Source organism: Rhopalosiphum padi, chromosome 2 (assembly GCF_020882245.1).
Source record: "Rhopalosiphum padi isolate XX-2018 chromosome 2, ASM2088224v1, whole genome shotgun sequence".
Lineage (NCBI taxonomy): Eukaryota > Metazoa > Arthropoda > Insecta > Hemiptera > Aphididae > Rhopalosiphum > Rhopalosiphum padi.
This window is the reverse complement of record NC_083598.1, coordinates 80,141,149-80,158,723: the sequence shown is the minus strand read 5'-3', so window position 1 is coordinate 80,158,723 and position 17,575 is coordinate 80,141,149. Positions and strand designations below refer to the sequence as shown.

At 25.2% G+C, this 17,575-nt stretch overlaps 1 protein-coding gene across 2 annotated transcripts; it reads left to right on the top strand.

Moving 5' to 3' along the window:
• Positions 1–1,474: 1,474 nt before the first annotated feature.
• Positions 1,475–17,176, top strand: LOC132920724 (casein kinase I-like). 2 transcript variants are annotated; one of them, XM_060983357.1, is made up of 8 exons: positions 1,475–1,891; positions 4,798–4,904; positions 14,102–14,327; positions 14,392–14,531; positions 14,608–14,686; positions 14,787–14,861; positions 15,358–15,634; positions 16,180–17,176. In XM_060983357.1, exons 1-8 carry the CDS (start codon positions 1,766–1,768, stop codon positions 16,188–16,190), a joined length of 1,041 nt encoding a protein of 346 aa, XP_060839340.1. In that variant the 5' UTR covers positions 1,475–1,765; the 3' UTR covers positions 16,191–17,176. The 2 variants fall into 2 exon arrangements, with proteins under 2 accessions (XP_060839340.1, XP_060839339.1); XM_060983356.1 differs by lacking the exon at positions 16,180–17,176 and adding an exon at positions 15,923–16,044.
• Positions 17,177–17,575: the final 399 nt, after the last annotated feature.

Here is a 17,575-nt window from a genome sequence, read left to right as displayed (position 1 = left end):
ATTTAAATTTTTAAATTTTTAATAATTAAATATATAAATATTTTGTAAGAATTTACCATTTGATAATTGATAGAAATTCGATCTAGAATAATATGTAAACTTGGTTAGGTATAATAGTAGGGTAATACAAAATGTCAATCCGTAGGTATAAAATTCCAAAGGTACCTAATCTATCAATGTTAAACACAGCCAGTATTAATAATTTACAAAAGTTGTCTATGTTAATGAAATAGAAAAATATAAATTAATGAAAAAACCAGCAAAAAACTCGGCTTATTACTATTTAAAAAATAATTTTTACTAAGTATTATATTTTGTAATGATGATATATTATGTACTATATTACTAGGTACCTACATATAATTTACTATAATATTAATAGCCATTATAGCCTATAGGTAGTCCAGCGAGTCCAGGATCAACCATTATTATTATTTTTTTAATTGTAGTGTATACATTTTCGTGTATATTTAATAGGCATGTACGAAGTATCGTATGTCTATACATACGATGTCTTATGGTGTGGAAAGGGCAAAGCTTTAAATATGAAGTTGAACCCATTTATAAATTATATAAGAGTAGCCAGAGTAGGTATAATACGATAAGTTACACATTGTTTAAATTTATATTGCTACCATTATGTGTGTCACGCCTACTGCACAGTGCATATTGTAAAAAAGGGTCATGCAATTTGTAGGCTGTAGGCACCTATAGCTAACTAAGAATTTTTATAAATTATTTAATACAATTAAAAAAAAAAACACATTTTTGGAATGTAATGAGTTATGATCAATGGGAACCTTCACTCATCGTGATGTTTACCGCCCTACGGATAATGTTAAAGGATTCTTTAAAATAAAATGATTTGGAATCATTTATTATATGTATACTGTACAACATAGAAGTATAATAATACATTAATACCTATAATTTAAAAAAAGCTTAAGCTGAGTTTATGAATTAAATTTTTACCATCTTAAAAACAGATTTAACAGTTATACTCGACTAGCCACTATAGGTTATGGGTCTTATAGTATTCCTTAGTTGCACCAATTATTATAACATCGTTTATCGCATTTTTTTGTAGTTTTATACCTTAATTTATTTATATATATATGTATATAAATAATGTTATACAGTGACGATTATCGATTTCTGGAAAGAGTATATGTATAATCTATAAATATATACGTGTATAATTATGTTATAACATTATGATTTATAAGTACATAATATTTGATATTATTAACGATTACCAATGGTAATTATAGGATAGCTACTAGCTAAACAATAAACAGATTGACTACTTCTCAGTTTTCGGCGAGTACCGTAGTTTTTTCTTTGAAACATTGGCGCGCCGAAGTGTGGTGGTGGTCACTGGTGGCCACAGTGTGGCGCAGGACCGTTTTTTCCGCGATCTCTTTGAAATCTGTCGTCCCAGACATCCTTATTCACCGCCAGTGTCGCTAGAGTCGCGGCGAAATTAATGTCAGACGAGCCAACAACAACAAAGCGATCGGACGTAATCGGAATAATTTTTTTTGTTTTTTTTTTGTTTTCGTCGATTTTCTCCAGTCTCGTCGATCGTTATGTGAACATTAGAATAAGTCATCGGCAAACCGAATAGTTTGTTAGTTTGTATAATATTATCTTCGACACAATATAAGTAACGAGCTGCGCGCGCGCCCGCCCCCCAGGCACATCCGACGCGTCCGTCGATAACCAAATTTGGGAGCTGTGAACCGTCCGGGAAGTCGTACGCAAAATGTCGAGTGTCGCCAGTACCTTCAAACACGATTATATAGGCGGTGGAAAGTACCGTGTCGTCCGGAGGCTCGGCAGCGGGTCTTTCGGCGAGATATTTCTGGGGCTCAACGTTATCAACGGCGAGGTAAGAATATGTCAAGCTTAATTTTTGTTATCCTCATTTTCTCGCCCCGTTTACTCCTGTACCATTCTTGCGTGTGGGCATGACACCGTGTTTGTGTATATGCGCGCGTGTATACTTGAATGTCTGTATGTAAAATTAACATTAAATATGATATTTATAATTTATATATATATATTTATGCGTGTATGTATTTATATAACGTGTTATGTGGCCCTCTCGTAAATGTAGCGAGTACTTAGGGCTTGGGGACGTCGTACGCAACTTTCCACTCTCGATTTTGTGGGCTACTTATGATTATTCCATAGGTACTTTAAGGTACTTTATTGAAATTATTTATCAACTTATTTGTTCCTCTGTAAATGGGCATTGTACGAGATATAGAATTTACTTGGCAACACCTGGTAAACCATACGTCCATTAGTACTATATACAGCGTTTGTTCTCATTGAGATGAGATAAATGTAATAACAATTTTTATATTGAAGCATCATAGTTTGTATCATTTTGTTAAATGTATATTACCTATATTATATTATTACTATACTGTTATCATTAAGTAGCATTAATAATACAAATTAGAAATTAATTCTGTGTTAGTTAATATTATTAAAAAGTAGAAATCAACTTATTAAGAACATCATGAAGAACATTTTTTAGATTGTATGGTTTAACTAAAATTAAAAATAAAGTTTAAATCACTATTGTAGATGAAATTAAATTATTAAATGCATAAGAAGATCACTGGTTGTTTATGAAATATGTTGTGACATTTTTTAAATGTGAAAAAAATATTAGGATATTTTACTATCTGGTAGTTGTCTACAGTGAATAGAATAATTAATATGATAAGTAAGTTAATTGTATCTGGTCTAAATTTATATGTTTCATATATTGCATTTTTAAATAAATTTATTATAGGAAATTCTATCATCTCGGATTGGAACACTCGCAACTTTGTCCTTATCATAATTTTAATTTTATTATTTCCATCACTGCCTGATTGGATGGAATCATAAATTTTGAAGCAGAAGAGTATCAAAAAACTACTTACTTCAATAATTTTCATATAAATTATTATTTTATAAATTGGATACTATTTTTGATAATCCATCAACACATTTCTTTTTAAAATGTTTGACGTCATGAAGTAGGTATTAATTAGTTCATAAACAAATAAAATAATATTTAAAGTTTTAGAAAAAAATAAAACTACATTAAATAGTAATCTGTAAATATTTCTTTTAAAACAAAAAACTAATTCATGTTTTATTCAAGAATGTATATACATTATTTTTTTTTATTTTTTTTAAAATTTACTTATTACCAGGGCTATTTTATAGCATTAAAAATAAATTAAATATGAGCTATAATATGCCCTAAAAACATGAAAAATAGCAAAAATAAAAATGTATTCAGTTCACAACTAAAGATTATTTATGAATTCATTGGTACATTTATAATTAATTAAAAACTAATGTTTGTTTACATTTTTTAATTACTAAAATTACTTGAATTAAGCATAGAACTATTCAAAATTATCTGGAAATAAGAATAAAATAAATTCAATTATTATTTATAAATTAAATAATATATTAAATTATTTTACCTGAGTTATACTGTATGATTAAATGTTTTGTCAAATTTTAAAATTCAAAATAAAACGTTAGCAAAAAATAGCACCAAAACTTGAAAAATAGCTAAAAACCTAAAATACTTCAAATATGCAAAAAATAGCATTATAAAATTTTATATTTGGAGTCCCTGAAACAAATTTATAGCTTACTATGCTATTTTTATCTGAATCCTATAATAATTAGCAAATGCTATAAATCCAAGCCTGAATAAGAATTCTGTTCGATTTCACCATTAACTGGATCAACATGTTTAAGTTGATACTGTATCCAAGAAAAATTCACAAACAGGTGTTAAAGTCATTTTTTTTATAAAGTTATAATAATAAACTGAATGTACCTAGTTTTAAAACTAATATTTATCTGTAATTAATTAAATTACTATTTACTTAAATCTGAGCTTAAACCATATTTAAAATATTTATTACATTTTTAATACCTTTTTAAAATCAATAAAAAAAAAAAAAAGATTAATTTAACTTTAGAGTTTTTAATGATTTTATTAAAAAACATCTTGTAGGTAATTATAAATTTAATTTTGCCCACTGTTCTACTTAAAAAAAATAATTTGATATATCAATAGATTTTAATACACCTTCCTATAGTTCTGATATCAAACCTTGAAATTTAAGCCTTGGTTATAGTATTCAGGTCCAAGGTGTTAAATATACAACAAAAAACATATCCTTTCTCAAATATATAATAATTAAAATATATTCTATCTATGTGATAATTTCCTAATATGCTATGCTTATTTATGTATGATTTACTATTCGTTTATAAGTACCTATAAAATATGTAAATTTCTTTTGTAGATTTAAAAATAAATTGCCTATTGCACCTATTTTTATTTAATTATACATTATACATTTTTTTTAATGCATGAACTGGGGGTGATCTTAGTATCAGTCTAATGCATAAAACCAATTTAGTACATGAAATATCTAAAGATTCTACTTTGCTTAATTTCACAGACTTTTAACATTAAATATTTCTCTTTACCATTTGTATGAACTATAAAAATATTTTAAAATTATAGAACTGTGAAGGTAATATTTACCAAACATATTATAACATCATATTTATTTATATTGTATTAAGTATAAAGTCTAGAATTTTATATTGGTGGTTAAAATAAAATGGTGTAAGTGTTTAATTTAATACTATAAAATTTGTACATTTTTTAGATAATATGTTTTAAAAATGTATTTACTTACATACAATTGATTTTTTTGTAAATACATTCAATTATAAAAGATCATTTTTTTTTTTTAGGAGGTGGCAATAAAATTTGAAAGTGCAAAAGCTCGCCATCCCCAGCTGCAATATGAAAGCAGACTGTATAAAGTATTACAAGGAGGAGTTGGAATACCACATATGAGGTAAGTTAATTTATCATTATTTTATAAAATATTATCTGTAGACTCAAAACTTAATATATTTGTACCACAAAGGTACTTATATACTTATATATTATATTAAAATTAAACCATGGGACATGTATAGAATTGTCTAGGGATTAACAAATTTGAAAAACAACCAGTTATTTTAATAAAAATGATGAGATATAAAATTATAGAAACTTATAGTTATTAATTATTAATTCAATGTCTTTACGAGATGATTATTAATTGTGAATCCGATATTAATATTTATGAAATATAAAGGAATTAACTTATTTTTAAGTACTATACCTTAAGTGTAAAATATAAGTAGAAATAGTATAATGTTCTTAAACATTAAAAAATTAATTTCAAAATGTTTTGTGTCTTTTAAGAAAAGAAAATTATGGTTTTTTTTTTATTTACTTTAATTTTAATCCCATGAAAATGATTATTATTTTACTATAATTGTCATTTATTAGTTTAAATCTGATTATAAAATTTCTTGCAATCATTTTGTAAAATCATATAGGTTTAAATTATAGTCTTATGTATATTATAATATATAATATATTTTTTACCATTTGAGTGAAACATTTTTTCATAAATGTTAATTTGTGTTTGGCTAAACATTGTTATAATCTTTAAAGACAATTTACCAAAAGATCACAAAACCCTCATGATTTGTATCAGTCTTATGTACGAACAATAGTTGATTTGCATTTAGCTAAACCAATTTTGTATTGTTTGGTTTAATATTAGAGTGAGTTAACATATTATTAGACCAACCAGAACATAATATGAATTACAATATTTTTTTTTTTCATTAATTTTTAGGCAAATTATGAGTATATTTAAATTGCAGTATTGTAAGTACTCGGTTCTCACTTTTAAATTGAAATATCGTAAAAAACCATGTACAGATAATGTTGTTCCCTTTAATTTACTCTAATATTAAAGCTAATGGATAAAATTGGTTTTGTTTGAATTTGGTATATTATATGTTTATAACTGGAGACAAAGCTACAACATATGCTGGTATATGTTATAACTAATAATTTATTTTAAAAGCTATTTTTATGGTATAAATGCTACAAAATATTGGGTTTTTATTTATATTATATAAATTTTGTGTGTATTGTGCCATACTGTGCCCAATATACACATTTATTGGATTATATATTGGAAAAAAAACATAGCATTAAAATTTAAAATATGGCTTCATGTTTTTTTATCCATAAATATAAAACAATAATATTTTTATTTTTTGATTGAAACATTATTATAAACGCGTATTGGTATTGTTATACAATCATTGTCTTAATTATTAAGACGTCATACAATATACATACAACCTTTGTTTTAATTTTAGTTTGTACATATTATTCTCATTTTAAAATATTTAACGTATTTTTGGTTGTAACAATATTGACCTTACTGTTGGTTTGCCCAATGAATTTCTTTGTTAAACTAAATGATTATTTCTATTTTCTACCTTTCGTCTATCTATAATACTAATAATATGCATAATGTTTAAAAAAAATATATTTTAGTGTATATATTGTATTTCACTTTTTGTTAGTTGGTGAATGGGAGGAGGGTAGTCCTACTAAATGTATATACATAAAGCAACAAGCCTCCCTTAAAATAAAGTGTAGGTAGAACTGGCATCATTATATTAAACAAAAGTAAACGTGTTTTAAGTTTACAAACAATCATATGTATTAAGTTTCTGAGTACTAGATTGTACAATCTTGAATATTGTTTCTTCATTGTTCTCGTTTTATGATTTTTGTTTATTACAAGTAATACTTAAAATTATATGTAAAATATGCAAATTATTATTTTAAGATGTGTAGTATATAATTAATTGAATATATTATGATGTTTGCGTATTCAGGTTTTTTTGATAATTAATATTAATGTGCATTACCTACGGTTATCTAATATATTAATCACGGTGTCCGTGTTCTATAATAAAATTTTAAAAAATCGTTTTTGTTTTTGTCACCGTCCAAAATAATGTTGGTCGATAAATAATATTATAAAATATCCATCCCATCGCCCAATAATACAGACTATTATTAAATAGTTTATTACTTAGACGTTTGTTTTGATTGAATTCGCAACATAGACGTCGTCGTGCCTACGTAGTTATGTTATTATCGTTATATGACGTTATGTAACAATGTTTTCCCGGCGGCTCTTTCTCCTGGAGCACACCGACGTCACTATAAAATAAGTAATATAATATGTAACTATACACACAAATATACAATATAACATTATTATGTACCACTGCCACGGAATATTACCTATCACGAAACTTTTCTATTCCGTACGAACGATACGGCAACGTTGCTCGTACTACGGTACTAGTGTACTACGCCGGGTCTCTGGTCAACAGCTGGCAACGTCGCTCTAGGGCCATTAAACCTCATCATTGTCTTCGTCTGGGGCCCGTCAGCTGCAGTCGTCACTTGCCAGTCCGGCACTCGCACTCCGCCGTATGCGGTACGCATAACGCGAGCCGTGTCTAATATACAACAGTTCCAGCGTAGTATTGCTGTGAAACCAACGGCCGTGTTTTTCTTTAAACATTTATTTATTTTTGTTAATAATCGCATTTGGTCATCAACAAGAAAATAAAAGTATCGAACTGTATATCGAAACGAATTTAATTTTAGTCGGAACGTTCTAATCCCTACTCCCCTCCAAATAACAGTAACACGTGCGAAATCTGTACCGTCTAATGGGCAATTATAGACGATAATAAAACAGAATACTGTACTGTGAAAAAAAATGTTAATTAATAGTACTATAAGTGTACTTCATATTACCGTTTATACATTATGACTAAAAAATAGTTTTATTGACATTTTACGCATGGTTCAGTAATAATCAATCATCAGATCAATGATCTTTTTATATTTTACCTATCTTTGTACTAATGTGTTAGGATATCTATATAAGTTTTCACAATTAAGACTATAACTGTTATAGGTAAAAAAAAATTACATAAAATATTTGAACTCCATAGGATTGCTGAGAATCGCAAGGCATCCCAGTGTAAGGTTAACTTGGCTAATAATTTTTAAATATTGACCGACATTTCCGATAAAAATTGTGGTGTATATTATGTATTTATAATTAAATTTACTGCTGTAAAATTATTAATTTTGTTAAAAGTTATTAAGTGGTTTTGTTTATTATCGTTTGGAAGTAAATTATTACACACATTTCGAATTTCATGAGAAAATGTATTCAACTCTTTTTTAGCCTACTAATTGTTTAGAATTTTTTTAAATATATTATGTTGACATAATTTTTCTATGTAACAATAAGTCGACTTATTAATCCTTTCAAAAACCTTATTCTAGTACTTGAATTGGAAAAAATTAGGAGGGAGATTATAAAGTGTAAAAAATATGCGCGTGTCTTAATATTTAAATGTATTATTGATTAGGATACAACTAGAAGGGGGGGTTACTCATTCACATTTTTAATACATAAGAGGGACTCCGCCCCCCATGTTCCCCTTCAATGCAAGCACTGCCTATTATGGTTAGGTTAGATTTGACTTCATATGATAATAGTTATCCCGGACATCTAGATATTCCGTATTTCCGAATTATTGTAATGTCAAGGTTGTATTTTTAGTTTTAAAATATGACCTATATGGCTATATACATTTATATTAGAATTTCGATGACCATGAATTCTGTTAGTTTAACATTATAATTAATTCCCTAAATAATTGATCTATTAAGCCCATATTATATTTATATTCTCAGTCGTTATATTTGTCTATTTTGCACTGCAAGGTTGAAATGTTATCTTTAACCATACAATTTACAAACAATATTTTAAGATAAAATATTCTTTATGAAAAAAATATATTTAATTTTATATTATACACATTAGGGTTAAGGTTCGGGCTATATTTTGTATTATTGTTTATATTGTAATTTTAGTTTATTATAGTACGATATTAATTAAAAATACAAATAATATTTTAGATTCTGAGTGTAGCAATAAATGTATTGATTTTACGATGATGTGTGTGTTTATATGAGATAAGTTGTCATATGTCAATAAAATGTTTTGATTTTCAACTTCAAGGATAGTTTTAGATAGAAAATTGGTATTTTAGAGAGGTTATTTTAAAAATGCACAGTATTTTTTTATAATTTGGTAAAACAAAAATTTAGGAAAACAGGAATTTTTACGCTATCTAGATTTTGAAAAAAATGATAATTTTATTTTGTTATACTCGTAATTTGAAAAACGAATAACCACAACAATTTTAAACTTTCATCAAGTGTATAGGTATATAGTGTATAGGTATACGATATTATCATTTTATATTTATGGTATAGTTTTCAAAATGTTAGTAAAAAAATATTTACTGGGTCAAAATTCTTGAAAATTTAATGTAAGAACCCATATAAGTTATTCTTATACCCGTATAAAAATATTTAAATTATATAGGTACAATTTTTTTTTTATGGATTTGTAGTTAGAATTTTGACGACATTTTTTTTTCACAATGATATATTATCAAATTCAAATTCAACACCCATTATAGTGACCCGCTCGACACCTAATATGCAGCAGATCGATACCCACTTGACTACCTTTCTTTTTTATTATAATTCATACAATATTTGTTTAACGTTAAATTTCTTGAAGATGTTGATTCATGTGCATTATATGGTATTTTTATGCTATCAAATAATTACGAACAGTTTTGATTTTAATGTTATTTGTCTATGAACGTGACATTTAGTATTTTCGTTTTTGTTTTACATTTACCTATGTTGACTAATGTGTTTACATTATAGTACTATACTGTCTATACTCTCTACACATATAATGGTTAGCACTCTAATATAATTCTTTATAACTTACAAGACAATTGTTTTGATAATACCTTTATCAGAGGATAAACAAAAATAAAAAAAATCTAAAAAGGTTATTAGATTCTTAGCCAAATAATGAATGTATTTTTTTTTTTTGTCATCTGTCATCACCATTTGTAGTAAAAATATATACTTTTTTAATTTTAATGATAGTTTCTGGGTAGTTAATTGGATTTAGTTGGTACTTTGGTCGTTTCAGTAATTTTAAAATAATTTGGAAATTCATTTGTAAAAGATGTATAGTTAAGATCAAGTGTACTTCGTCATTTAGTTGATTACTGTAGTAGATTTGTTTAATTTAAATTAAATGATAAAAAAATTAAAAATAATAATTAAATTAAATAATAAAAATAAATTGAGTTGCATACGAAAAACGATTCTGGGCAGAAATGGTCGTCACCTAAGGATATTATTTATTTAATTTACTACTACTAGTTTATTTTTCTATAATTAATATCAAATCATAATATTATATATAGTAATAAAGTTATTAGTATAATGTTATTTCATATGATAATATTACCAGCTGTTATAAACGTATAAGTCAATATCGACGCACACCAGACCAATATAAATAGGTATGTGGTATAAATAATGAAAATATAATGATAATTTAAGCAATTTAAATTGTATTAATTAATATTTTTTGAACAATAAGAAAACAAATAAAATTGTTATAGGATAAATCGTAATTATACGTTTGAACTTAAATCGTCTATAAAAAAATTATATAGCTTTAAAGTATACTCATTAGAAAATCTGTTATTAAACTTGTTATGAATTTACAAATGTACAAATATTTAGTAAATTTTTATGATTTTGATAAATTATCTTTTAATTCAATTTTCAATTTTTTTTTATTCAAAAATAAAAATTGTATAAAACAAATCGAAAAAAAGTAGAAATTTTAAAATGTCTATAAATAGTACAAAAAGAGCAAGATATTAAAAAAATTATATCATTATATTAATTAAATGTTTAAAAAAAAAAATTGAAATTAATTACCTACAAAAAACAATTTACATTTTTCTATTTTTTTTGTTGTTTTATTTGTATTTTTAGAAAAAAATACTGTTAGTTTTAATTTCGACTACCTTTCATCCCTTAAAGTTTAAATCTAATGTATTTTTACTGATTTTGAGGACCATCAAACTTAAAAAAAACGCTCTTGTAATTAAATAGGTAGGTACATTGTTTAACTCAATGTTAAATCAAAAAACAGAAATATTTACGAAAACCCAGTTTTCGTTTAAAATCCAATTATATTCTAATTCAAAATCGTATAATTGTAGAGATTTGAAATTATCACCAAATATTAGCATTTTTAGATTTGATTAATTTTACATTGTATTTTTGTCGAATAAAAAGTCTTAATATGACCTTAAAATTGTAACCTATGTTTTAAAATCGGCGAAATGTTGAAATATGTTCTAAATTTTAGAGTAAAATAATTCAACGAGAAATCACGCTTTATTCATGCATCATATTTTATGTTTATTTAGCAAATAATATAATCAACCAGTAAAAATATGCATATGCATATAAATCTTAGAACTTTTAATTAATAATGTATTAATATAATATATCTAATGTTCTTAGCACGATTTAGTTTGACATATCTGACCACTGACAGAGAAATAAATTACCATTGGGTAGTAATATAAATAAATTATATAAAATATCTCTAGAAATAGAGGGCAACTCATCGTCTTCTCTTAAAATCGTATACCGCTATTTGTTCCTATGCAATGATTTATCATCGAATTTAAATTTAACATTTCCATTAAAGCGATTTACTTAATTAAAAGGTGCATCTGAAATTTATTTCTAATAGAAGAGCAACTTCCCCAGGGTTTTTTTATAATTGATAAACTTTATAAATTATATGTAAATTATTTACATTTTAGTTAGTAAATGTATTGTTATTAGGTTTTATTGATTATTTTAATATAGATTTCATTATAAATTGTCTATAAATCTATTTTTAGAGATATTCTGGATAATATATTTAATTACTGGTCAGTTAATAAGTTTATCAAATTCAATTCATTTTTGTCGATTATTAAAGTAGTTTACTTTATTATACATTATACCTATACATTTCGAAAGTAGTTTTCATTTTTATTTTAATAACGATTTTGAAAAGATCCGATTTTCCTCAAATTTGATACACGTATTTATTTTGTTATACTTATGGGTATAAATAATTTAAAATCGTAGGCGTCTCCTTCATGCCGAATCAGTCATCCGTTTCGGTTGCACTGCGGTGTTTCTATAGTAATATTTGATCCAAATAATGGAAACCTCAAAAGTAAATGTAAAATGTTTAAAACTAATAAATATTATTTATTCAATAGTATATGTACAGTATATTCACATGTATAAACCAGACAAGGTAAATGATATCGAATGGTATTTATGTTATATAAATAAGTCCCCAACTATAAATCCTTTCTTTGTGGCTTATTTAGACAAAAGATATTCCTAAAGTTAAAAAATCGAGATAAATATATTTACGAGTAATAATTAACCTTGCCTACGTTGTTGTTAAACGTATAAATGTTCTTCGTTGGCTCTTTATTTGTATGCAATTTAATTCTGCATTTTACTTTTCGATATCATCATTTTTTTTAGTTTAAGTTGTAATTGTTGTTTAATTAGTATTAATTATTTCATTTTTATATACAAAGAAATATATTATGTTTAAAAAACCTTACATTATAAATTGTCACAATATCTAATTACTATTAGTGAAATGGATAAAAAATATATAGTCAAAATGTAATAATCATAATTATTAATTCGTTTAATTTTTAGTCATCTAAATTATATAATTTTCATCAACTATCGGTGTAATATAATATAATAACATATTCTTATGTCTAATTATTATAGTATCTTGGTAAAATATGATTTTTAATTAATCGGCACGAGAGATTTTTAAGGGTGAACGATTATTTGGGTCCATCTTATTTTTTGATGATGCAAGTAGGAAATTAGGTTTATAGGTCACCGGGCGGAGTTGCGTATAAAGAGACTCGTGAAAAACATACCACGCCTATAATGCTGGTTTCGTTTTCTATTTTCAGGCGGGTTTTACTTTTTTCGACTTTTATCATTATAAAAAACATCTATGACCTCTATTGATTTAAATATTCCGCCAAATCATTTTTCGAATTTATCAAATTCATTTTAATATTTTATTATATAAAATATTGGTGTACTTATCCATAATAGAGTTTGATTAAGTATCCTTCGTATTAAAATTTGTATATTTGCATGCAAATAAAATATAGATATAGAAATAATTATCATCTATAATTAATAAATGAATAACCCAAATATTATATGTAAATGTATTTAATTCAGGTTTTATAGATATATTTTTTTCTTATATCTGACTACCTTTAGGTAAAATAATTCAATCATAAACTTTAATTATGGTTTCTACTTTTTGGTACAAATTGGATCTAGTTGGTGCTTTGAGGATAAAACATTTGCAGTACGAAAAATAATAATATGAAAAACAATAATTTTTACGACAAACCAGTTATTGATCATATATATATAATTTTTTATTGTAATTAAAAAATGAATTACTGCATTAGTAGAAACTTGGAATTTTCCATTAGAAATTCATGTTAGAATTTTCTAGACATGATATAATTGTTGAAATATTTTAACCCTTGTGCTATAGAATTTTAAATATTTATATTGTTTTAGGTTTTTTTTTCTATAAATTTAATAAAAAATGTTATGCTTGATAAAAATCTTTATAATTTAATGAGATTCTTATAAATTGTATTTACCAGTTATTAGCTTAAAAAATCTTAAAAACCTTCATGTAGCACTTGAATAGATTAGAAATTGAAAGTCTAGTTTACTTTAAGTGATTTTTCAAAATTGTTTAGTAGTTTTTATGAAATGTTAAGAAGTATCATCCGTATTTAACAAATTCTTGACCATTTATTGATACTAATCCAGGGAAATGGAAAATATGATGTCCTAATACATACATTATTTCTTCATTTTATTTTTATAGTAAAATGGGCTCAAAATAAAAGAACAATTTAACATACAAAATGATGAACAATGAAAAACATAATAATAATTTTAATAAGGGAGTTAAATGATAAGAAAGATATGTAGTAATTTAAGAATACAATTACACGATTGCTAATAGAGATAGAAAAATAAAAAATTTAATTCAAAAATATATATTTTGTATAATGTAGCTTGAATGTTAAAAAATTATAATTAATATTTTGGTTATAGATGGTTTGGATTAGAAAGAAACTACAACATCTTAGTGATGGACTTACTGGGTCCATCATTGGAAGATCTATTCAATTTTTGTTCACGGCGGTTTACACTTAAAACAGTTCTTATGCTTGCCGATCAAATGATCAGTCGTATTGAGTATGTACACTGTAAAAGCTTTATTCACCGTGATATTAAACCAGACAACTTTCTTATGGGAATTGGACGTCATTGCAATAAAGTAAATCATATTATTTTGTTTTGAATTAAATTAAACATAAATAAATACAATTCTTTATTTTTAGTTGTTTCTTATTGATTTTGGATTGGCTAAAAAATATAGAGATATGCGTACAAGAACGCATATTTCATACCGTGAGGATAAAAATCTTACAGGAACAGCCCGTTATGCTTCTATCAATGCTCATTTAGGAATTGAACAGAGGTTATTATTACACATTGATAATTAAATATTTATTTTATACTCCTTAAATGTTCAATACTTTTTTTTTCTATTTTAGCCGTCGGGATGATATTGAATCCTTGGGATATGTACTTATGTATTTTAATAAAGGATGTTTGCCATGGCAAGGATTAAAGGTATAATAATAATTTTTGAATTGGGCATGTTTACTTAAAAATAAATTATATAATAATAGTGTTCTAAATTAGTTTATAAATAATTATTTACTTATTTTAGGCAGCAACAAAAAGGCAAAAATATGAAAAAATTAGTGAGAAAAAAATGTCAACACCTGTCGAATTCCTATGCAAGGTAATATTAAAAAACTATTAAACTTGTTAATATAAGGTTGAATAATAAAATGTATGATTTATTAGCAATGTTATTGTATAAATTTAGTTTATTAATTATTATGCATTATGCATTATATTTAGCTTAGTAAATAGTAAAGATTAAATGTTTATACAGAAGTCTTTCTTTTATTTTTTAGGTGATGATTCTTTTAACATTAAAAATTAACAACTTTTAAAAGTATTAAAATTTAATATTTTTAGAAAATTAAAATTACCTGTTCTGAAATTGTTATACTTTTTGAATGTTCACTTTCAAAATAATCATACTGTGTATTATTACTCATTGTATTTTGTTTTGATATATTAATATTCAAATATTACATAATAATAGATAAAAATATTTTAATTAATTTCCTTAGTAATAAAGTTATATTTTAATATTAAACATTTCTGTTTAATAATTGACTTACATACAACTCTAGAAAAAAATATTTAATGGATTACTTTTAATTTAGGGATTGCCAGCAGAATTCGCCATGTTCCTAAACTACAGCCGAGGTTTAAGATTTGAAGAATCACCAGACTATATGTACTTGAGACAATTATTCCGCATTCTATTTAGAACGTTAAATCACCAATATGATTACATATTTGATTGGACTATGTTGAAACAAAAGGAATACAATAATGATGGACAAAATGCTGCTGTACCACAAGGCGGCTCACCTGTGTCCGGCGCGGCTGCAGCTGGAGGACCACAACCATTTCCCCCCCAGACGTCAGCTACCCTAGGTAATCCATGATGAACCAATTAAATGTTAATGGAAAAAAATTATGATCTTTGTTTAATAAACAAACTGAAATTTCTTAAAATAATTGTATTTAAAAAAACAAAAAAAAAACACCTGACAGTATTTCCAGATGTGTTGTCCTTTTTAATGGTTATTGATATAGTAACTCTTTCACAGTTTGTTCAATTTTTCAATCGTAATTTTTTTTTATTTTTATAATTCTAACATAATATAAGAATAACAAAAAACTTGAAAAACAAAAAACAAATGTGTATTAATATTTTTCTAGCTACTGCGAACCAGGCGAGCAAGAACTGAGCCTTCATGTACTTTAATTTTAGCTTTGAATTTATATATTGATATAAATATTTTGAAATTCAGCAACTAATTAAAGCAATGTCAAATCTGAAATTCAAATCTTTTTATTTTTCAATTTTCAAAATTGTGCACAAATATTTAAAAGAAAATCTCTCACACGAAGTGTATAATTTTATATATTTTTTTTTTAGTGTATTACATCATAATGTACAACAATTTTTGTTTCAGGTAATCGCTAAAATTAAAACTAAACAATGGATCCCTTATCCTTTAACCCTCCTGGCCCCTCTATCTAAAATGCGATTTTGTATTATTTTTTATTTGCCATCATTATATAGCATTATAAAAAAAAAAAATTATATAAATCGCGCCTTCCTCTATTTTGTGGAGTGGAGTGGCCAAAACTGATATACTCCCATCTCTCTTTTTTATTATTATTATTATTATTATTAATTCCTCTCATTGACTTTTATTATAATGGAAACCAACTATTTTGAAAATACACGCTCTTGTATGTATTGTCAATTCAAATAAGTCGTACTTCATATAATATATATGTATTTATATTTTATTATATGCATACATATAAATATAAATATATATATATGTTTTTTTCAAAGTTAAGTATTAGGTGATACAGAAACTTACTTTTAAATTAAAATAATTATATATAAATAAATGTCGTTTATGTATTAAATAAAATAAAAAACTATAACTCATTTTTATTATTACTTTAAGTTGCATTTAATGTTATTTTTTTACTTTGTTTCCTACTTTATTGTTTTTGAATTATTCATACATAGATGCATAATAAAATAAAAAAGTAAAATAATTTCAGAATTTTGTAAGAGATATTATGTTCAGCATTATTGAACTAATTTATGCCAATTATTATGTTCATAAAACTTAATAAGTATTAATGAATAATGTTTTTATTGCTTTATTTAATTGCATTTACTAGGGCGATATATATTTATTTTATTCTTGAGTAATATTGTTTTCTTCCGTGTAAATGTTTAAGGATTTAATTTTGTTTGTATTTTAGTGTCTTACCTGTATATATATATATGTATGTACGTTATTGTACGATTACCAAAATGTTTTCTAGATCCTATATTATATTTGAAAGGGGCTCCAATGTATGAAAATATCTGGTGAAATATTAAGAATATTAATAACAAATTGGAGATTTAAATAATTGAAATATACTCGAAATTGACTAATTGACATTTTCTTCAAACCTCACCATCGTCTGAATTTAGTATCTCAATTTAAATAAACCTGAATATATTGCTGAATTATATTTGGTTTCATAACTATATTATCATCTGTTGTGTCGCATTTATTCAAAAGTTGAGATATATCACAATACTAATTTATACTTCTGTTTTAAGAAAATATTTTGAAGTGTACTGGAAGCTTCATCATTCAATTATTTTAGTATAAGTTTTTAGGCGCAGACAAAAAATTGTTTATATTAAGTCCATAGTTTATGTTAAGACTGTTAATATTAACTTATACCCGTAGTTTAAGATAGTCAAAAGCTTCTTCAATTGTGATAATATCTAAAGGTAAGGTTACAAAAGCATATCACTAGCACCAAACCCTTTTTCTAATGCCAAGT

Coding starts and splice junctions, on each gene's coding strand:
- LOC132920724 (XM_060983356.1), top strand. CDS start 1,766: ATGTCGAGTGTCGCCAGTACCTTCAAACACGATTATATAGGCGGTGGA. Junction 14,862..15,357: donor CTGTCGAATTCCTATGCAAG/GTAATATTAAAA, acceptor CTTTTAATTTAG/GGATTGCCAGCAGAATTCGC. Junction 15,635..15,922: donor CCAGACGTCAGCTACCCTAG/GTAATCCATGAT, acceptor ATATTTTTCTAG/CTACTGCGAACCAGGCGAGC.